Source organism: Ylistrum balloti, unplaced genomic scaffold (assembly GCF_031769215.1).
Source record: "Ylistrum balloti isolate Yb309-2 unplaced genomic scaffold, AGI_CSIRO_Ybal_v1 Utg370102, whole genome shotgun sequence".
NCBI lineage: Eukaryota > Metazoa > Mollusca > Bivalvia > Pectinida > Pectinidae > Ylistrum > Ylistrum balloti.
In genome coordinates, this window is record NW_026782128.1 from 663,756 (window position 1) to 687,937 (window position 24,182).

The 24,182-nt window shown below is 32.9% G+C and overlaps 1 protein-coding gene across 1 annotated transcript in view; it reads right to left on the bottom strand.

Annotated features, from left to right (window-relative positions):
* Nucleotides 1-523: 523 nt before the first annotated feature.
* LOC132550037 (paired box protein Pax-6-like) overlaps nt 524-24,182 on the bottom strand; it is a 39,474-nt gene continuing 15,815 nt past the window's right edge. Inside the window, exons 3-10 of the mRNA XM_060214033.1 lie at nt 22,644-22,990; nt 14,275-14,491; nt 4,986-5,126; nt 3,565-3,647; nt 3,093-3,259; nt 2,576-2,679; nt 1,352-1,471; nt 524-642 (exon numbers count right to left, since the gene is read on the bottom strand). Of these exons, the coding sequence (XP_060070016.1) occupies nt 524-642; nt 1,352-1,471; nt 2,576-2,679; nt 3,093-3,259; nt 3,565-3,647; nt 4,986-5,126; nt 14,275-14,491; nt 22,644-22,990 (1,298 nt within the window). The remainder of the gene's footprint in view (nt 643-1,351; nt 1,472-2,575; nt 2,680-3,092; nt 3,260-3,564; nt 3,648-4,985; nt 5,127-14,274; nt 14,492-22,643; nt 22,991-24,182) is intronic.

Here is a 24,182-nt window from a genome sequence, read left to right on the forward strand (position 1 = left end):
TAAAGTAATTTCCTGAGCACTAAATACTGGCAATGAATACTTGATACTATGTTTGATCACAGATACCGAACATTTCCTTATGGTAAACAGTTCTAGGTCTTTTTCTATTCACATTCAATCCATTTCTGAAAAGAATAGAACTGCATCCCAAGACCAAGAGTCTGTAAACCAAATCTTCCTGAATCCATCTTTGTTACGAAATTTCAATCAGGCATTTGACCGTTTTCAATTTCTTTGATTTCCAGTTTCTTTGCTTCTGCTTTAAAGAAGTTTCAATTGCTCTACTATATAAATATTGACGATGTATCGCCAAAGTTTCATTACACCGAATCCAGATTTCGTTGCGCAGCATTTGTTATAAACACACTAGGATTCCGCTCTTTTCATTCTCTTTCTATTGGTCACAATAGACGTCTAATGTACATCGGTACCAATCACAATTTATCAAGAGTGAACTTTGAACTTGGGGAAGAATTCTTCCGAAGTTTGGACAAATTGTCATCACACGTGGAAAGTTAAACTATCATTGTAGCCTGGGCCAATATTGCGACGGCATCGATCCCATATGATGATGAGCACTCATATCTTGGGGCCCACCTCCTGGCACTTGTATCGGTACCGATACTCCCGGAGATATAAGACCTGCAATTGGTAATAAGATAAATAATTAAGTCTATTCACTTTTACAAAACATTTTCAAAATACATGAATATTTCAATAATGTTAAATAAATCGTGAACGCTTTCGGAATATGTGTTATTTAAAAAAATATAAAAACTGTCTTGTATTCAATTTTAAATAAACCAATATGACATGTACATAGTGTTATGAAAACAAACATTTTTGTCTTTATAAAACGTATGTGGCGAGGATATTTCACTTTGATCATTAGAATGACTTACGACACACAAGTGAATTGACCCTTTGAACATTAATTAACTACAGAACAGCAAAATAATGAACTGAATTCCATCATACAGTTTTGTCATTCTAAAACCTTTTCAGTGATGCTAAGGGCCTAAACAATTTTCTTTGAAATATGAATTAAATGAATACGTTTTAAGTCATTAGACAGGTGTTGATAGCTTTCATGTATTTGACTGGAAAATAACGACGGTAGTTTTAAAATGTGCTGCTGAGTTATAGTTTGAGAATACCACACAATGAGTCACATAAGTACAATAAAATCGAACTACAATCGATATTGTATTTACATGAGAGTGAATTATTAACAGAAAACGGAAAACAACATCATCTTGTAAGAACAAATGGAGGTTGAATCATATTCTGAGAAATTTCCTTTGGCACGAAATTTCCTAACTCTAGATCATTTGTTCCGGTGAAGACCTACCCGTAGATGATCCGTTATGAGAATTATGCGCCATGTGACTTTGCATGCTTGCTGCTGTGTTGCACGGGGGACGGGAATAGCTGCTTAGAGACAAGGGGTCATACCCACGGCCTGAATAATCTGTGAATGAAAACAAATGTTTTAGATATATATTCTGTGTTGGAATTTCTTATAACATCGAAGACCACTGTAAACTACGATGTTAGGGAAACCATTGAGAATAGAATAATACATTTATATGAATTAATTACTAGGAAAGCAGATGTTGATGACAAAAATGTATATGTGAAAGAAATTAAGAGATCAATAACACATTGTAAATGTTATTAAAAATCTGACGTTTGAAATGTACAAAATAATAATAATAATAATAATAATAATAATAATAATAATAATAATAATAAAACAAATATACAAGATATTATATTTGAATAGTAAATTATGAAATTTTTGCAATGCTACAGCCGTGATTCCAATTGCCTGTCTTTGATATTGATAAGCTTATATGTAGCCATAAGTATCTAATTTCAAAACTCTATCTATCATAAATTGCCAGTTTTTAATCATCACCTTACTGCCTACTATTGCTGGTTATGTAGACTAATCAAATGACATGCAAATTAGCATTGTGACTGCTCGTAACGGACGATGCAGGTTTAAAAAATATGTATTAATCAGAGAATATCACACCACTGGTATACAGATATACTGGGTTATTTTTAATATTTGTTAATATTCAATCACCAGGATTCAACTTACTCTGACTTCATTTGAGCAGATATTTCAAATAATGTTTTTAATCACAGTCAATGAATTTTGGATTGGATTTTAAGTCAATCTAACTTTTGTTAAAATTTTGCAATGTTTTCCTCGAATTTGAGATTGAATGGCATGTTGGCATTTTTCTTTTTTTTTTCCTTTCTTTTATTCTCATACTAAGTGTTACCATCAGATATTGATGTATGTTCATATAAAATAGCCTTGCAGCGTTAGCGGTATTACCTGTGGGAGGTGGATTGTCATAGTAAATGTGTTTTCGAGGCAAAACATTCAATATCAAGGTTGTAAAAGAGTTTGCAAATAGCTGCACCAGAACGCCAGATTAAAGACTTCTCTTAGATTATTTCTCTACAATGTCTGGGCGACAACATAGATATGTGTCATATGTGCTAGCAGGCATCATAATAATGTGTTATGATGAGGAGATTTATGAGAATGACTCACCTGGTAACATACAGGAGTATGAAGAGGTGTTTGTAGATTGAAGACAGGCAGGGTTGGTCGGGAGATTGTTTGCCAGCGAGTAAGTTGGAACGGTGGGCATCGTACTGTAATATATAATTATATACGATATGCGATATTTCTAGATTTTTAAAAATAGATAATAATAATAATTTCAGGGGTGAAAATGGATTTGAATATATTATGGTACAAAAGAGAATACAAATAACATTACTCAGTATACAAGTAAACAAGCAAAGATGGGTTAATTATCAAGACGCTGCATTCTTGATTGACAATCAAAATCATCAAATGATCACAGCATTTCTTTAATGATTTTTTAAAAATTATCTACAAACGCTTAAAAAACGTTTCGTGTACTAATAAACATCTTATCGTTTTATTTTCGCTCCATGGCAGAAACTGTCTTATGTTCAAATCTTATTGAAATATTTAAGTAGAGTTTAAGACGTATGATGTTTGACCATATGTAGAGGGTGATATCAAACCAATGATATACCTGTATGGTTCTGCAATGGTGCCGATTTGTTGGTGAATGGATGGATACATTCCGTTCGGAAAGCTGCTGTTTATAGGTAGTCTCGTAGATCCATTCGGAACTTCTCTTCTCTGATTTCGTAGTTTTTCTTCCCTCCGCCATTTTGCTCTTCTATTTGAAAACCATACCTGCAAGGATTATGATTAAATTTTGATTCCAAAATATTTATTCCCTGGGCAAACATTTAGAAGCATGTATATCATAATTTGTTAGAATGATTGTAATTATGTTTCATAACAAAAAAAAAAAAAAAAAATACATCTACATTTTAAAGTATTAGTTAATAATCCTGCTTATAAATCAATGATTTATATATATGTGATAGTTTCAAATTTTCAAAATATAACTCTGCAGTATTTTATATTTTACACAATTGTGTATCTTTTTGCTCAATTAAATTCGTCAGTGTTTCTTTTGATGGAACTTGGCATACCTGTATTCTGGCTTCAGGGAGATCAATTTTTTGAGCTAATCGTTCTCGTGCAAACACATCTGGATAATGCGTCCGTTCAAATTCTGCAAAATAGCGGAAAAAAAATTTAAAGTGATATAAGTATACAATCACAATACCGTTTACATTTTAAAGTTTTTTATTTTTTTTTTTCGTACGACAACATAAATTTTTGTATTACATTTACGTCGAGTTTATAATGAGTAAATTGTAAACATATTAATTTATACGACAAAATATACAATTCTGTGATCGTCAATCATTTATCCTCTCGACGGATCGTTGGATTAAATTTTCAGGTTAATTTGAACAATATTAAAACCGGATAATGGTATTGAATGACGATGTTTTTATCTTGAATAACACTATATTTGTCAGAGCGGCGTAACTAAGGAAAAGAAGATGATTGACTTTTGTTATCATCGCTTGATGGATTGCTGGTAAACGGGAACACAATATGTATCAGGGGATTCGTATTTCATTGGTTTTAATGAAATGAAAAAATAATTCCAATTGAAAAATATCACCTTCAATAATTCCATTATATTAATTCATTGTGCAATAGTTTCACCTGACAAAATAAATACTTCTTGTTATTAAGCAGCAAAATTAATAGGATGAATAGATGGAGCTGAAAATCAATTCCCAAGGTATGGACGATACTGGTATTGAATATAGAAGAGTTTTTTCGAGAAATCATAATCCAATACATAGCATGGTCTCGGTTTATAAGAGTTTTACCCTATTGAAAAATATATCTTTATGCAAATAAATCTATCGTGTTGTCATTTCTCACTTAATTAAACAGTTTTTATATTTCTATCGTAATTATTTTCAAATTGAAATGAAATAATTATTCATTGAGTTTGGACATGCTTAGAAAACAAACATTTGGTTGAGCAAGATTTTTTCTTAATGGTTCATGTGTGGAATAATATGACCAGTTTGAAATAATATATATGAGTATTTGTTTAATCTATTGAGTATGAAAAATTGTTCGTTGTCTTTATATATAAAATATCGAAGGATCACGTCTGATAGTCTCCATTCGTTATTGTTTCAGTACATATATTTTTCACATATCAAAGTTTTGATAATGTTTTACAGTGAAACACAAACTTCACCCATAAACACTTTATTGCTCTAATTTATTTTAACAGATTCTAATAATAAAATCGTGTTTTTAATTTGATGCATTTATACCAATTTTGTTAAAATTTAACTTCATTAGACATGTGATCCTCGCAGAGTTCAAGAAGCTTAGAAAAAATATCTTGAATACCTATAGACCTATATCAAAATAATCAAAAATAAAGAAATAAGATAAAATTGAGAATTAAGTAAAACCAATAAACACAAAAAACTAATAATCAAAGCAGTTAATTCCATCACATTTCTCTTACCTTTTTCTAACGATTCGATCTGGGCGGCAGTAAAGGAGGTTCTATTCCTTTGTAATTTGCGTTTGAGACGTAAGCGGACCTGCTCGTCCGTGTGTCCATTCTGGCCCTCACTGTTAGTTTCTGATGCGGAACTATCATTACCTAAAAAAGAATTCGATACATATTTAATTGATAATCACTAATTTCATCATAAGCTTACAAGCATTTTGCATTACAATTAAAGATCGAGCACGTGTTTCCACTGCATTTAACTAATTTAATCTTCATTAAAGATTTTCCTTTAAAGCATCATATATTTTTAAACGTTTGTTTTCTTACAGAAATTTCAATCGAAAGAGTTCGATGTTGTATAAATACAGCAATATGGTTACTGTATGTATACTTTGATGCATTTCTTGAATTGGGCCGTCAGTTTTTCTAAACAAAATATTTTGTGAGACATTGATATTTTAATAATTACTGATATTTTGTACGATGACATAATCTGTTTAGCGCTTTATCGAACGGATCAAAGATTGAAGAACAAGACCTAAGTGGTATCTACATCCTCGAGCTGTTCGGTCTTACATTCATGTTTCAGCGGTATAGATAATCAATATTAATTATAAGTGAAATCCTATGTTTTTAAATATGTCAATTTAAGACCGTTATACCTGAACAGCATTTAATCTAGTTTTAATTTGTAAATAATGACACGGGAGCGACATTCGCAGTTAAGCCCAGTGATCATTTCACCTTTTGTGTGTGTTCTGACAGTACTTTTCACTTAACATCAAAGCCGAGTGCTGCAATGAACTTTTATAGTAACCGTCTGTGCCGTCGTTAGCGGATGAATACTTATTTATTTGTGCATGCTGGAGATTTCTAAAGCTTTCATGCTTATACAATGGCGCGAGGAATATGCAGCATTACTGACTTCATGGGGTTGGTACCTTACATAAAGTGACTTTTCAGGGCTATCGCTATATTAAACGTAGTTTAACTGATGCATCTACACAGTGTTTAAACAATCAATGAAAAAATATAGAATTTTTTTCAATGCCTCCAATGATGAAGATATATTTCAAAAATTGAAAAAAAAATATGCAGAGACAGAAATTGTTCCTAGTTAGTTAATTCTCTGATTAGCATAGAGGTTTATTTACATCAAAACATCATTTAGTTTTGTCTGCATTTATTCAATTCAATGACAATATTTGGTAAAATGTTAATGCCAAGGAGAGCCTCATTCGCCATTATATTGGTACTTAAGACCACAAGACTAACTTTGTGTAAATAGCTGGGAAGGGCAATACACATCAACAGCAGTATGTCAACAGGGAACAGTGGCTCCTGCTAATTAACCAAGTTTATACAAGAATTAGTGATAGAAATTAAGGTTAGTCAATTTAGAGTTCAAGTTGAAGGCAGAAAAGAACGAAGTATTGAAAATCAAGCGCTTTCTTCTCTGTCCAAATTCCCTAATAATTACATCAATTTATTTTTTGTGTTTTTCTTCTATGCCAGAATATGCCTAGACATGTCCATTGCTTGTTCTTAATACCTATTTTTCCATAAACAAAACTTTTACAACGATACTGGCAATATTGCTATACAAACTTAACGCTGACCACAACTCCATGTAGTTAAGGGTAATTTAAAGACAAAATGAAATTTATTCGCACTCTAAAAACCCCGACGCAAAATTACGGGGGATAGATCCATAATGAAAGGGTAGATGGGCGTGTCCAGTGCGTCCGAGACTTAACAACCGTGATCATTGCTCTAAGACCGTTGGGTACAAGGTAATAACATGGTCCATTGACTTCGAGGTTATGAAGGGATAAGATTATATTATATATACTATATGACCAAAATGAACATGAATATGAATATTTGCTTGTATCCTTCCAGTTGTCCTTATTTTTTTGTATCAATAGGAATTAATGCGGAATATACTCCAGTTTGTTTATCTGTTTTTTTTATCTCACCTTTTTTTGTTCGATTCGTTTATTATTTGTTTGTCCTGGAACGACATCAAGTGTTATTCATTGTTAAGCTGTGCTGGGTACAATTATAAATTTGTATTGAAAGGTGTTACTCACGTGTTTGTCTTTTTAAAAATTTTCTAAATAATACGTCACTCGTTAATGAAATGGCTTTATTTGATTATTACTAATATTGTTATATTTAAGATTTTCCCTATATTTTCTATATTGATATATCACATACATCAATGCAATGTATCTATGTCAGTTGAGTTGTCGACGAATATAAAAATAAAATAATTTGGATGATACATCAAACTAATAACTATCGACTTATGTGATGTTTGGTTTTAAATATCTAAGGTTCGTCGTATATTTTAAAATTATATGTTTTCACTTCTAAAATCTTACAGAGTATACATATAGCCATTCCCGATTCTATAACATTTTTTTTGATAATTTGAAATAATACATTGATTGAATATGGATGTAGATTGAATGTGTCTCTCATTTCACTTTAATTGCTTGATTAGTGTCCAAGAAGAGGAGATATGCATGCGTTTGTATTTTTCTTCTTACAAATATTGATATATTTATTCAATATTTTATTTTCTATACTTATTGATGTCAACAAGAAAATATACTAAAGCGATACCATCAATAGGACTCAAGATAAAAACAACGGTTCAAGTCCAAGTAAAATTGTTTTCGTGGTATTGTCTGAAATGTGAGATGTTACAAATCCAAAATACATATATTTTTTAATTAAAACAAATCGATTGAAATAATTTTTGAAATAATCAAATACCACTTTGATTGTCATTTTATCACAGAAATCTTTTAATACTAAATCTTGACCAATATCCAATCCTAATTAAACTGTATTATCTCTTTATTGTGTAGTTTTATTTCTAAAGATCATCGCTTGCATGTTTATCTGATAGCACGAAGCCATCAGGTAAGGATATCTCAGCTCCTATAGGAATCCTATCAATGTCACTGGAGTCCGATGTTAGCCTCGAGGCGCGAGTTTGAAACAAATTATCAACTGGTATCAGCGGTCAGGACTCGCCAGAGCGAGACATCGTGGTCATCATGTTTATATCTGATAGGATTCAGTCGGACTTTTGTCCGGCTTTAAATTTAGGTAGCTCCCGAGGACAAAAAATTGTCTGACAAAACATATGTCATACAATGTGTTTACATAGCTCTACCAGGGGATGTGACGCTCATGATGGAGTCCCCGATATGAGATGGTAGGGTGTGAGGAGATGACCACTGGTCAAGCGCATGATAATTATCTCGAGATACATTTAAGAATTAAATCGATGACATCCATTACCGTGACCGCGGGATGAAATGATAAAGTGATATTATTAATTGAAGAGTTGACACCTTTATAACGAATGAAAGTTTCAGATGATAAAGATTACTAATTAATTCAAACAAACCTCCTTCTCAAAAGAGTTTCACAAAGAAAATATGACAAATAGTTTTGCCTCAAGTAACGTTTTGCAGTCAGTACTAACACTGGCTCCCTACGACAGAAAGGTAAAATCTTAGTATCAAGCACTGGCTCCATACGACAGGAAGGTAAATTTGAGTATCAAAAACTGGTTCCATACAACAGAATGGTAAAATCTGAATATCAAGCACTTGCTCCAGAAAGGTCACAAAACACAAAAATTGAAAATAAGAATCTAATTACTGTTAAATTAATGAAAATCAATAGGCTATAATTTCCACGAAAATGTAATGATTTAGTAGCCGAACTTGTAATATATCTTGGTATCACTAACAGAGATGACTAGATAGTAATCTATCGTGTAGGCTGATCTTAATGTTGCATACACACCTATTGCAGTTTTTCTGTACAAAATACATTTGTGATAAGGATTTTGAACATTTTCGTTTCAAAGTGGTTGTTATGAGAATACTTTGGTATGCAAGTGTTTCTTGTTTCAATTATCATCTTCAATTTTAATTATTCTTTGTTGTGATATTGCCTTTAAAATACATCCACCGTATTTCATTGATGACAGAAATAAATGTTAATTTTGTTATTTTCTGGGACAGAGAAAATAACGAACAAAAACACCTATTTGTTACTGATATAGACATCTGTTGTAGTTGCATATGTCCCGATCGTTAAAACTCTTTATCTTATACCAACGAAAACAGTCGTACATCCGATTTACTACACGCGTAGCTATTTACGTCCACTAGAGTAGTCACGTGACCTAGATATTTATATATATGAGTGTGTATATACGCTGCCATTGAGTATCGATTCATTCATACATAGGTACCCGCTAGAATGGGCAAAGCAATCAAGCGTAAATTTTTTACGCATCTTCAATTGGATAAGCCAGGTAGACGTGTCATAAGCACCTCAATCCGGTAGGAACATACACCAGTAAAGGTATAAAAATAACACCCACAGTTACACCAAGGTCGTACAGAGATGTAATTAACATTCTTACACGTTGAAATACACGTACGATAGCTGCCAGGCAGATCTTGCATAATCATGCTTGTTTTTGTTGTTTGGAATCTCTATGGGGTAATTGACAATGTATATGAAAACGTTCTTCTGATTTTTGTAATGAAAACCACAACTGACTATGGAAGGATTTTGTTTGGCGTTTAATCCGATCAACGATTGCTTGCCGTTCAAAATGAATGCCCTACCGACCTTACAAGTGTATCCTCTACTTTAGTACAAGTTTTCAAAACTAAAGGTGTTAAAGCATTTAAAAATTGGATAATAATTTTTTCATAGATTAGAAAGCTTGGCGCCACCAGCCGATTGTTGGAAATAGTATTTTAGCCGTAAAGTCAATATTGTGCTCTGAGATTTCTACGAGACAATTTTGTTCTTACAAATTCTCCTCGAATTGATCATCATAAACCTCTTAAGAGGGATTTCCCTTAGATAAAACAATCTTGCTAGCTATGCGTTGCACAACCTCGTAGTGGATTCTTAATGTTTAACGTTATTTACAGGGAACCGATTATTCAGTGAACGGTGTTAAATGTATTTATGGGAAATAATAAAAAGGATACTTGGCCAGAGCATAATACGATCCCCAAAGAATGTACGGAGAGCTCTTTAAATAGTGGTGTTTTAAATCTTTCGTTCGGAATCCATATTTATATGAGAAGGGATTAGTCTGGAGCTTTCAATGGTGCTGCAGACAGTTCGACGACTACGGACAATATACACAAGTGTTTCACTCTCGTCCAAAAGTCATCCTAAGCATTGTGAAAATATCCGATTGTCCAAGTCTTGAATGGCTACTACAATTCAGTCTAATACCTTATTTAATGGAGTCGTACAAGTCTTGGTATGGGTCGACACTTTGTTATTATTTCCTTATTGTTATTGTGCTTCCGGTGTTTCTGACGTTTTACATATTACTGAAGGTATTGGAGAGGTTTGCCATCAATGTCATACCTCTCCATCAAGCATGCTTCTCTCCTTCAGTATTGTACATTCAAAACAAATTGAGCGAATTGTAGATTACAAAATATCTCTAAATTTTCAAAATTACTCGAAGAGTTAAACAAATTATTTCAAGTAGAAATAATCAAAAGAATGCTGCTTATGTGATTAATAAAATTAAAAAGTAGAATATCTTCTCCGCTTCGTGAAATATTGTAGTATCTGTTACAGAAAAATAAGACCTTATATCAAAACATAACTTTCATCTTCAATTATGATGGGAAAATCACCACATGCAGCAATGACTGTGAATGCAGTCATTTTCTAGACTGCTGTGATAGAGTTCTAGGTATGCATTTGATCTCTTTCTCACTACAGACAAGTATTCATCCAGTAGCAAATGGTAAGGCTAATTTTTAAAACGAAAAGGTAACAGGAGTAAAAGTGAGGGGTCATAACCACATGTAGCGGTATTTCGTTCTGTAGGCTACAATCACTCTCTCTACTGGAGACCGGTCTAGCACAACTCATCGTGTTCCTCGGCTGTTTTGATCTGTTTGTATTCCACTGCAGGAAAAATTCCTTATTGGTCGGCTTATCATTTTTACCAGGCGTTTATGAGAATGTCTGTCTTACTCAATCGGAGCTTGCGATGAAAATTTGTAATTATGAAATGAAATACCTGCTATGCGTGTACCCTATTAGGAAAGAAGCCGGAGGCTGTATTTGATTGTATCATCGAAACCCTATTTTAACGGCTTACAGAGCAGAACGACTGGTTTTCTGCTTTTGTCGGCATCGAATCGGAAAATCGCCTAATGATCTGGTGTGTTACAGAAGGGACCGTTCTAGCGCTAATTTAATTTTCCGAGCCTCCGAGACACTCCAATGTCGCTCTACTTCACATTATTTTACCAACTTTGGTTATTAAAAAGGAAATTTATGAAATATTCATCCTCTAACCGGTTAGAGGTGGGACTGTAGTACTTTCTATTTTGCAATTGCCTCAGTCGACTTAGATTGGGGACCACGCTCTGAAGCCATACATCGATGCCCAGCACCTTGGGATCAGCTCCTAATCATACTATCCATGCAACACACAGGCACACTACACGCACTTTAAGTCGGTTATATTAATCTATACGCTTCACTGAATATTTCTAACAAATGAAAAATGAGTAGACCAGAGAATATGAAAAATCAAAGAAGACATTTCATCTCCCATTCTGAGTGAATTATGGACATTGTGGATATGATTCTGTCAATTTTACATAACCAACATTTACACTCATGCCGAGTGTTTGTGTAAACTCTAGCACCCAAACAAGAAGGAACTGGGTCCATAGCGTAAAACATCTCGCGTGCTTTAATGGTATTGAATGAAATATAAATGCTATTGGCTATATTTAGGTTTTATAATTTACCATATGCTCGCGGATTGAAGACACCGCTTTATGAAGACAATTACGTGTTTGTGTGGTGTTATATGACAAGAATGCAATGAAATGAAACAAAACTCCTTTTGACACAACGCCGCAATGGGCCATAACGTCATTCTAATTGTTTAGAAATGCTGCAATTTTCTGAAAATACTTTTTATTGTTACAATAACATGAAAGATCCTATATGATGCTTGATATCCAAGCATTTTCCATGTGTTATGATAACATGTCACAATGTGACTTTATCAGCTTTAATAAGATCCTTAAAAACACCAGGAATAATAGCATTAATATTTACTAAATTAAAAAAACCTAAGCTTTCAATCGACCTTATATAAAAATTCAACCTTTGTAAGATAATCATGCCTATTTTTATCAGTGCCTTCATTTGATTGTTGTTATTAGCATTCCTGAGACGACGAATTCGTCCTTTTTGATAAAGATCATTATCGAGTTGTCAGTTTTAAACAGAGGTGTTCCAATTCATCACATTATGTATCTGTCATAGAAATAACAATAGTAATTTTCAACTGCAATGAGATATACGTTGTGTTTTGTTTTTCTTTGTATGAATTCGTATTAAAAAATCACATTTTAATTATTTCAAATTATAATTTGTAGGTTTTTGTAGACTCCGTCGACACTTAAAGCAAACAGCTGGGAGAATGTAATATTTGATTACAACTTTGTTGGTGGTTTGTCAGCAGTTGTTCATTACACAAGTTTCACAATATTGATAAAGAACTGATATAGAAGAAAAAGAATGAGACAAAACCAACAAAGCCGGAAGTTGCCTTTGACAGGTAAAACATGGATTCAATCTAGGAAAAACAGATAACTTTTTAAATTTCTCTTATACATAATCTACTACGATTAGCTTGTTGAAGCTTTACGCTTAAATTACCCAAGTGAATTCACTTAGAATATGACTTCATAATTACATAGTTTGTGTTAAAAGCAAGCAAGAAAGGTAGAGGGGTTAACTATTCGACGTGGCTATGTTCCCTTCATTGCGTCTATGCAAAACACGCGCCATTTCACATGCATGGAGAAAAATAATGACAATATCTTGAAATGAATGAAGGAGCAGTCGGAGGCTATTGCTACCACCGGAAGTTGAACGCCAATATAGAGTAAACCTTTAGAGTTTTTAGCATGGATCCATGATAATGCTAACCACAAGTCAATTTTAGAGACTAGTGTGTATATCTTTGGAGTATCTTATGCCATATCGGTATGTCATCACCTATATTTACAATTTCCTGTGCCGTGACTTGAGTGAAGGGTCAACTAATTTAGATCTTATTTTGGATGAAGGTAACAGGACATTCAAGTAATATTAAGTTAGGTGAAGTGACTAAATTTTTTACACAAGTTCATCAAAGTGAGTAGTTTTCTGACTCAGAACTGATTTAAGTCTTTTTAAAATTGGTAATGGTATGGTATTTTACAGTACTTAGTCACATTCATATATCATTGCGTATTGCATAACTTAAATTAAGTGAGTTAATTTTCGATAATTGGCTTTCTGTTTTAAGAGCTTTACTTGCTCTTTATATTTTGAGTGACTATTTCATATAACATATTGTATAATTTAAAACATAGTGCTTGTTCAATAACAATTTATATTTATTGTTAATATCGGTTTTGTAGTCTTGATTGATCAGGCATTAACTTCAACTAACTTAAAATTAATCAAACAAAATTAGAAAGATAAACCACAGAAGTTGTAAAATGATGTATTTCGTTTGAAATCGACGAAAACAAGGTAAGTTATCCTGGATACATTACATGTTATTGGTGTGTTTTGGTAGTGGTAGTGTTGCAGTCATTGGGGAATTCAACTGCAAATTTCCGAATGTCAAATCGCCTAACAAACACTGCTTTTTGTAGCGTGATAACGCGAACATAATACATTATGTTTATTCAACACCGTCATACCAATATGGCTATCATTTATACACATAAAATATTGAAAGTTTTTGTAGCAATATGGGATATATAATCTATTTAAACAAGTTTGAATTGCAACGATATTTCATTTAAATATTTAATTTCCATGCATATTTTACATTGCGCTTTAGATATCTCCTTATTTTTGTTTCAAATTGATGTTTGATAAAACTTTTATGAATTGCAAATATGCAACTAATAATATGATTTCAACAGTATGTTATATTTACAGCCATTTAAAACATATTGATTTATAAAACTGTTTTGATGACGCATTTTAATAAATTCATATATTTGAAATATGTAAAACTAATTCAATATTCCATAAATCTTCTATATACTCAGGGTGTGAATTTAGTGTGCATGCAGGTGCCAGAGTGAAATATATTTTGTAAACCATTTAAATAGCCCATGTTAAACTTCTTTATATTCCGGGTGTGAATTTAGTGTGCTGCAGGTGACAGTATGAACGTTATACTTACTTTTCTTATCTATGCAGAGTGGAGTCGAACTTTGATGGGTTGGATAAGGCGCCGGCGCTCCAATGCCAGCCATGGACATGTTTGACGTATACCAAGGATTAGGCCGTGGCCATGACTGTCCGTTTAATAGGCCCAGTTTATCGTACATTGCACCCTGTCCCATTACCTTTTGGTTATCACTACATAAGTTCCGAAGTACTCGATTGATAGATGACACCTGTTGAAATGATAAATAAAATATCATATTAGATTGGGTGGAAAGAGAAAGATAGGTACTTTAGTCGGACTAGGCGAAGATTGTAATATATTTGGATATCGGTAAAATGTATTAATATCGTTGAATTCCTTATATAGGCATATTTGTTATATCTCATACGGAAAGGTGATTAAATAATTTAATAATAGTAATCTAAGCATATATTCATATAAGCATCATTTCAGATGACTGCCTCAATATAACTTGTAACTATTAACAAGCATGTAGCATAAACAATAAACATTTACCTTTTAAAATAACAAAATAAAAACTACAAACAATACTGTATTTACTGTAATTAGCTGTATTATACGCATCCGTAAATGTTACTTTCTCCATACCATCAGCAGAGGAGAAGTTCGATTCGATTTAATTCAGACATCGAGAGGGGAAATAATTATTTGAATAATTCGTATTTGATTACATAGTATTATCAATTGTTTTTAATTTCTATTATATTCCATGAACATATACATATATATAAATGTATTTACAAACTATGATTAGAAACCAGTTATATGAAATAATACACATTTCTCGTGGAATTATAAATTAAACCACTTTACGAACATATTTTTAAATCTGCATTTTCATTGATGTCTTGCATATTTAATCAATCTTCATGGATTGAATATTTTATTTCCGACTTCTACAAGTGGCCACATTCTCTGTGACATGAGCAGCTGATTAATTCCTAACTTCTCTTCCGTCCAAAACAATATGTCCTGAGATTAATTTCTGCTGCTGACCATTGCACTGGTACATTTCTTTAGAATGTCCATTCCTTTGGGGATTTGTCTTGTGTTTTTGACGAGAAGCCTTTATATTCTACTTTTTAGCTCAGAGTAGAATTAATTGCTTCATTCAAATAGCTTTCTCTACTGATATCAAATGTTTGTTATCGTAAAATAGGATATTCGTATGTTTAGTATCATAGTACAATATGTGAGTCAATCATCAACTGTTTGTGTTGATAAAATACTCATTTCACCTTGCTATCGATTGTACATCGATCTTGCCCCTATGAAAATGCATTAAATGTAGTACATATATTGGAGAATCGTTTAAGCAACAATGTAGAATTTCACCTACAAGAATTACCTGTTAATAAACAGAATGTAGCACTTTTAACAATTTTCAATAAAAATAAAAGTTAAACTGTATCTAAATTACTTTTTAACTTAAAATTTTATAATTTTATTCAAAGTTGACACAATCTGTTTTTGTATACTGGCAGAAATTCAGGCAGCCGGACTGTCTGAGCTAATGCACAAGGCTAGATATAACAGATCGATATTACGTGTTTCTCCATCTGTACAATACAATTGTACACATATGCATTTCAAGGTAATGCCGCAACGATTGAGTAGAAAAGTATCGTATTTCTTATAACTATCCACAAATCGGAATGTGAATGAATTCATGACAAATTCGGAAGCAAACATCAATGGACGAATTATCCGGCTATTTATGTAGGAACTCTTCATCAGGACCTACTAAGACAGCCATCAATGGCCATTGATTAGAAACATTTTACAACTTTCTAAACTACCACATGATAAAGAATACATTTTTATGAAGCCTGACAAAAGAAAATATGGCTGTGTTAGCAGTATTGACCATAAATATTCGATAATGTTACACTAAAACGTCAGATGGTGAGGTCCTAGGGATAAAAATGTAGGCTTATCGTTTGAACTTTCGCGTTGCATTAGATAAATTTCTATAGTTGATATAGTGTGTCCAGGAAAGAGATATGTTTTAAGTGCATGTCATGACTTTGAAGTCCAAAACGGATGTTTGTTAATTTTGCATGTTTCTTCCATTGTGATTTTGGATAAAAGTCAAAACCAGAAATGTTTTATTTAAATCCTATTTTTAGATTTGTTTAATGGACACTTTGTGTCTGATTGCATGAAATAATAAGCCTATTACCTTTCATGCTTTGTTCTTAGCTCAAAATGAAACAAATAGACAAGCGTATCTCTCATTTCCTATGAAATGAATTGTTAATGCCATATGCCCATCACACAACCGTTTCATTTTCCTTTAAGGTAAGGGTCCAGCCATAGTTCTATTTAAAATTTGCCATAGAGAGCTCATTTTCCTGTCAAATTTACGTTTCCCATTTCATTGAAACAAAAGACAAAATATTGGTCAACATCCTTTCAATAGAACGAATCCATTAGCATTTCATTCAAATAATTTTAAAAGCATCATGGGCATGACCAATAACTGCAATTGACACACTCCAAGCTTTACAGTTAAAATTGTCAAAATAAAATAATATGAAGATATGGTATATTTATAATTGATCAAACTTTTCTTAAGAAAATCGAAAACTAACATCTTAAGCTGGAAAAAGACTTAGCCAATAACAGCCTTCGTTGCTGATGGCACAACAGAAAGAGATATGAGAATCTCTACCATAACAGCTCTGTCGGTTGAAGTAAACCAATAATCAAAGGATGCATACAATATACATTAATCTAGGTCGCATTCATTCATAAATGAATAAACATTTAATTTCATTTGTATCCGATATAACAAATAAAAGAATTAATAAAATCCAAATAGTTCATTAGATTTAAACGGGATTTCATACATCTACTTTTCTATTATATCGGAAAGTTAATTTCTTCTGACATATTGACCCCTAAAATCTTTTTGTCTTTTCTGATATTGAAACGAAAAACTGATCTTGTTTAGAAACATAATATGTAAGCCATGTGGCGTTCTGAACGCTCCCATATTTCGTTGACCCCATAGAATGTTTAGGTAGTAGGGTACAAAGACTGCGGTCACAAAACACGGACAATTCATAACCCCAACCCCTATCATTATTACGTTACAGCTCTAGTCTTCCGCGAGATTTAATAGGCTGGGACATTTATGCAACAAAGTCCTGGAACTAAGAATATGTGTTACACAGACATACTTGTTTTTCCTGTTATAGCCTCTATGTAAGGTGGGTGTTTTATATTTGCGGAAAATTTTATAGCACATCTTCGATATTGTCATTTTCACCTGTACATCTGCTGAAAAGATAATGTCATTGTGTTCAAAGGCAACATTACAAATACAGGAGATTATACAGCGAAATCATCTTCGTTTCAAGAAAGAAGTGGCTCGATAAGAGAACACCTGGATTTCTCTGTCAACAGAAAAAACATGTAAAAAGCTGTCCCTAACCCCATCTATGAAAGTGTGGAGGCTAGTGGAATGCACTCTTCTCAGATTTCCACAGAACAATCGGAACTTATATAGGTCCGTCTGTCTGAATTCAAAATTTCATTTGTTATTATGTTGCTGTCATTTTTCGACGCTTTTTTAGTAACAGCGAGCATCAAGGAAGTTAAAGAGATAACTACTGAGAGAATGGAATCTGAGAAATGAGCTGAAGAGGGAAATATCTCAGGAACAAAACAGTCTAGCAAGGTATTGACAACCGTCATTGGTACAAATGCATGCGAGCTTTTTATTTGTTATTGAACACGCTACCCTAGAGGGATATCAAAAGTGACGGATACATCTTTTTGGTTCCAGACTTCTGAGTTGTGTTCAGAATACATCCATTCTTGACCAGAAGGGTCTACTACTTGTTGTTCAATTCCGCAATTGGCGAGTACAATATATTTAATCATGTATCAACCTGGTGATATATCTGTTTGTCAAAAGTGATGGCGGAGAGAGATTGCTTTTTGCTTCATTTGCCGAGATCTAGTGGACAAATGGCATTGACGAAGGAATACTTGTGACTAAGGGAAGGTACACTACGGAGGATTATTGGAACTGACGCGCTTAAGTGAGTGGCCGTTTTCACGTTTGATTCAGCTCACTTGTATAGGTTTCATACAATTCTGCTCCAATTGATTTTTGAGACAACATGACAAACATAGCTACAAGACATAACGGTAACAATTATACAAAAGTGATATTAACGACGTCACTAGAGAGGAGTAATGGAAACAGAATCTGGCATTCGTAGTGTTATCTAAGTCAGCTTAAACATTGACTAAATACTTTATCAAGTATGTTATTATCGTGCTTCATCACATAGCAAAGCCATTGTCAGTGCCCAAGTTTTGGTGTATAAATTGGGAATGAGTCTTTTTCAAAACTTAAAAATCTTCTTTTATTTAGTAACTATGTTACTGCGTTTATGTGACATTAAAAAAACATTGCCTGTTAATTAGGAAAACGTATAAAAAATCGTCCAAGTCATAGCTAGACGTTACGAATGATAATTGTGTAATAGCAAGTTTGTACAAAAGTGAATGACCTCCGTTTAACACAAAATCAGCATTAGATGCAGCCTTGCATAATAATGACTAAACTTATTAATTAATCAATTTCATGTCTTTTTGTTTTGCAAACTACTAAACCTGATGCTTTATAAATAAAAAACATTGTTACTTTTAACAGTACTAAGTCAGACGTGAATTTCACTCGTTTAAAATATAAATATACACATGCATTGACAAATTTGTAAATACATACATTTTTTATAATACATAATAAAGCATATTCCTTGTCTAGATTTTAAAACTGAAGTGTTTCACTTTGACTTTCTAAATTTGACTAACACCAGTAATTATACAATTGTTGCGAGTAGACCTACATATAATTCAAAATACATAAATGCCGTATGTCTCAGCCTTTATTATGTCGAAATATGCATTAGTCGAATCAAGGAATAAACAGATTTCACGAATGTGGTGGGCGAGAAAACATTTTTTGCAGGATAGCAAAGAAGAACATCTTCAGAGCAGCTTTAAGCTTCTGTTCCCGTGAACAGCTAGCCTATTACAAAGGAGGAGAAAATGCAAATAAGATGATATGAATGATCAGAACTTGAATTTGTGCATCCATGCAAACACGATTAGATTTTTGTTGAGCCTGGGCGCAGATGTGTCAAAATTAATTAATGCTTTAAATACTGGTGAAAATGACAAGAGCTTTTACAGTTCTTTCATAAATTGTTCGAGAAAACATGTGGCTACTTCTAATTTTGTGAAAAATGTTCTGCTCTCAAAGGAAAATGTCACATGAATCTGTTCTTACTGGGTTTGGGCCCGTCTATGGTAGCCTGAACCTATCGGAAACAAAGCATCTCTCTTCTACGCGTATTTAGTTAGACTTCAAAAACTTAGGTGAATCGATGTCATAGTGCATAGAAAAACAGCAGAAAGGCTTGTACAAAACTAGATTTTTTACCTCGAATAAGTTGTATCATGCCAAAACTATTTCTTATTGATATATCTAATGGTTCGGTATGTGTTTCAGTACAACAGGTCGTGCCATCGTTCTGGAAATTTTTTTTTTCGTTATTGAGTCTTCAATGTGTTTTTAGTTCTCTTCCCTAAAGCTGATCATTTACTTGTACAAACACCCCACGTGTAAGCATACTGAACATGTTTGCACAAGTTCTTCAAGTCCTTCAAAAATGATACCCTGTGTAAACTACAGACTGCTTGTTTCTATGTCGCTGGTTCATGTGTTTCTCCATGGAGCTCGCGAGATGCCTTTGTTACATCTCCAAGAGGAATATTTACACAAAATATTTACACTCTAATTATATGGTGTTCCTATTATCTGCCTCTTCCTTAAGAGACCATTCCCCTGCTTGTTGTGCACAACCAAGCAAATACGGAAGAGCACTTGGGCATATGGTCAGTTGAAAGATTTGAAAACTGGACACTTCAATTCAGAAGTCATCTAGGGGCTGCTTAACTTTGACACGGAAAAGAAGGTATTGAAATATTCAAGTGGGTAGTCAAGATTTTCAACTTTTTGACCCGAAATCCATACCGTTAAGCCTCGAGCCAGCTAAAAGTTGGAGTCGCTAAATAATAGAATGCAAAGAAATTGCGACTTTTTATTTGATATTTAGTTTTGGAAGATTAAACAGATATTGCTAATAAATTGATTAGCTATCCAAATGTCGCCAGAGCGATATGAGTTGAGTTGTGTTGATTTTGGTCAGATATAACATATTTACATTAGAATCAAAACCCACTCCTGAATCTGAATGAACCACAGGGAACAAATTTCACGGTGGATTTCATTCTGAAATATGGATTACCGCAGATTTGAATATTAAATTCAACATCAACGAAAACGGGGGATCTTGACACCGTTGGATAATTTGTGTGTGAGAAATTGACGATCGTGTTTGCAGTATTTATACAGGTAATGCAAGAAGTACGGATAGGTCTTCTATTGATAAAAGTACAATTCATTTTCTTTATTACATCAAAGACTTGGTCTAGTATTTTTCATTTATTAAGACTCTCTTGTCGGAGATTTTTGTTATCTGAGATTATATAACAAATGAAACTTACATAACTATGAAATATTTTCTTATTTCAAAATAATTGTTTATCTTTTATCCCATCCACATTACCACGTATTAAAAAATACAACTATTGAAAATGCTTGAACTGTATAATACTCAATAATACTCAAGCAACGGATATTTAATGTTATCGTTTTACAATTTTGAATGCACTAAATTCTCTCTTGAAGTTCAAAATAAAAATTATATCTAATAAAATAAAATAAAATATGACTCATTTTATGTAAATACGTCATCGTTAAAATTGTTGAGAGAGATAGAAATATATATTTAATACCCACAGCAATATTTCTATCATCATGCTGAGATGTAACCTAAATAATGTTCCCGTCTAAAAATCAATTTGGATTTCAAAGAAAATGAAAATAATTCGATAAATTAAACCTAACCACCATTTCCATTTATATTTCGTTTGATTATAAATTATTACACATTAAAGTCCTCATACATGTGTAGAACTAATGTCGGTTTTTTAATATCATTTATTATTTATGAAGCGATGGTTTGTAAATGGTGACAAATTTCTCCCTAAATCCGGTAAATATAATATCTCTTTCCTTTCCATACAAGAAACATTTGTTCTCGATTGTCAACAGTCTTTTGATATCATAGTTTAAATACTATAACAAACCCCATATGCTGGTTTGCTTCTCCCACAAATAGCATAAAAGCTGACTGATCGCACTACGGGAGAAAAACAGACTTCTTAAAATGTTTCCATCTTTCCTGCTGTGCTCCTTTCACGAAGGAGTAATTTACTGAAGAAATAGGATTCTCAATGCTATCCTATAGAAAAGATGACACATGAAGCTGTATTCCTGCTAGCTATTTTAATACATTCACCACATTTTCAATCATATTCAACCTTCCCATCGTCTAAAAAAATATTGTATGTATTTACGGTGGTCTATTTAAAAAATACTTTCTTATGTAAAGATATAAAATATTGTGGCTCCTTTTTTCATGAGGACTTTTCATCAATTTATTTTTTTCTAAATAGGGTTTCTTTTTTTTAATTGAAAACGCCATAGGAATGTAATATTTTTATTAAAGTTAAATGTTATAGGTGTAAAACGTAATAGGACTAACAGGCCTTCAACATAAATCCGTTAGTTTCGAACTATATAGTGTTATTGACGGGGAAATAAATATCTAATATAGCTGTTCAGTATAAAAGCAATAATATGAAAGAAAGGGGAGGGAGACCTTTTGATCTTAATCTTAAAATATAAATGAAATCTTCCGTGACAGATTTTTCTGTATTATTAAAGGTTCAATGACATTTCAAACGAATAACCTTTCAGATTTCTTCGATTTAAAAAGTTTGGTTCGCAGTAAAATTCACTCCTTTCAAAAAATTTATGGCCTTAGCTTTTGGTCACGAATTTGCAATAAATAGTTATTAAATTAGAAAATCATTATATCTTGTAAAGAGATATGCATTCGAGTGTCTTCATGACATGGTTCTTTTCTAAAATGGTTAAGTATTATATATTTTCAATTTACAATTTTTCCTTCGTTCTTATCAATGTTCATCTAGAAAACATAGTTAAAGTTTATTGGAATGGAAATATTTTCAGTTCAGATAAAAAAAATCCTATTTTTTACCCTTAAGCAAAAAATAGCAGGTCTTTTGTCCCGAAGTATTTGAAAACATGTTTCCGTGTACAAATATCAAATAAAACAAAAAAGATAAAAATGATGAAACTTTGTTTATGGGGTTGTCTCCCATGATATGATATGTTGGATACTTACGCTAGGGATGTTGTCTTGGTTACAGCATCCGTCCGATAGCAACCGGTCCCGTATTTCCCAGGCGAAAATTGATGGACACTCCCTCTTGTACTGGGCTATTTTGCCCACGACGTCATTGGTAGCTACTCTAGGCTTACTACCACCTATTGCTCGAGGTCGTATCGAGCCTGTTTCGTAATAGCGACCTAGTATTTTGCTCACACAGCCATTTGAGACTTGGAGAATTCTGGAAATGTCACACGGCCTGGCACCACTATGGGCTAGCTCCACTATCCGTTGTCGCGTAGAATCTGGAAGAGGTCGACCGTTCACAAACACTCCTCCTAGTTGGTTAACACCGCTGTGCCCTGTAAGAAAACAAAAATATTACAAATAAACAAAATATGACTACAATTCACAACAAAATCGTCTATTTCAAAAGTACCATTCCTAACGATACAGTGAGAATCACAAAATAAACCTGATTTTATCTGAATGCCTTAACGACGAACTTATCGCAATCTTGATGAAGTTTTCTATATATATAATCTATCGGTTGTTTTCATGCTCAATCCTCGATCTAACTCAGAAATTACTTCCAGCAAGCATTCCAGTATAAATACACGTAGATTCTATATGTTCAGCCGAACTTACTGATATCGATTGAATTTACTAGCTTCCGAAGTACGTGGAAAAATCTGTCAAAACAAAAGACACCCCAATGTATTTACAGGGAATTCTGGTTCCAACATTTGCTTTACGTCAAATATAATAAAAATGCAATTTGTCAAGCCGATGTGGTGGTATATTGCAGTTTTCAAGATGAAGGCTTAAAGGAGACAATTTATACATATTCATAGTGCTTCTAAGATATTTCCTGAAACAATGAATATTTTTCTCTTATTTAACTTATCGTTGTACAAAGTAATATCTACTTAATTAATTTATTGATGTTAATTTTCGATTAATTTTCTTGGTTATAATTCTCATATCAGAACATCTATATCTCCTAAACTTTCTACATATGCATGGTGTAATGTGATATTTCATAAACATTACAGTATTGTATGTTTAGAAAATATCATACCTATAAGGTGGCATATCTACCTCAAGATATTATGCTAATTTGCAACTATATCTACCGGAGGCAATCAGAATCTTAAACTGTTCTATGATTCAATGATTCATATTTTCGAAGACAAACATTTTTTTCGTCTTAATTGCATCTTTCCTATCGATCTACCCGGTTTAAAATCCATATCATATCTCCACGTAAAAAAAACAAAACAGGAAGTTTACACCTGGTAGATGTACGTGCGTTGTGTAAAAGTCGACCAATCGCATGTTGTTTACCAAGTGTGTTTACTCTAACCGTCTAAGATATCTTTACTTTGTTTACTTCTTAAATGCCCTTTTTATCGACGTAGGAATTTGATCAGCACGTGCATATGACAGAATAATGCCATCTGTTAAAAGATATTGCGTGACAGATTGAAATAAAAAGGGCCAAACTCGGTATGAAAATCGAGGCTGTTACGTTATTCCTTACAAAAAACCTAT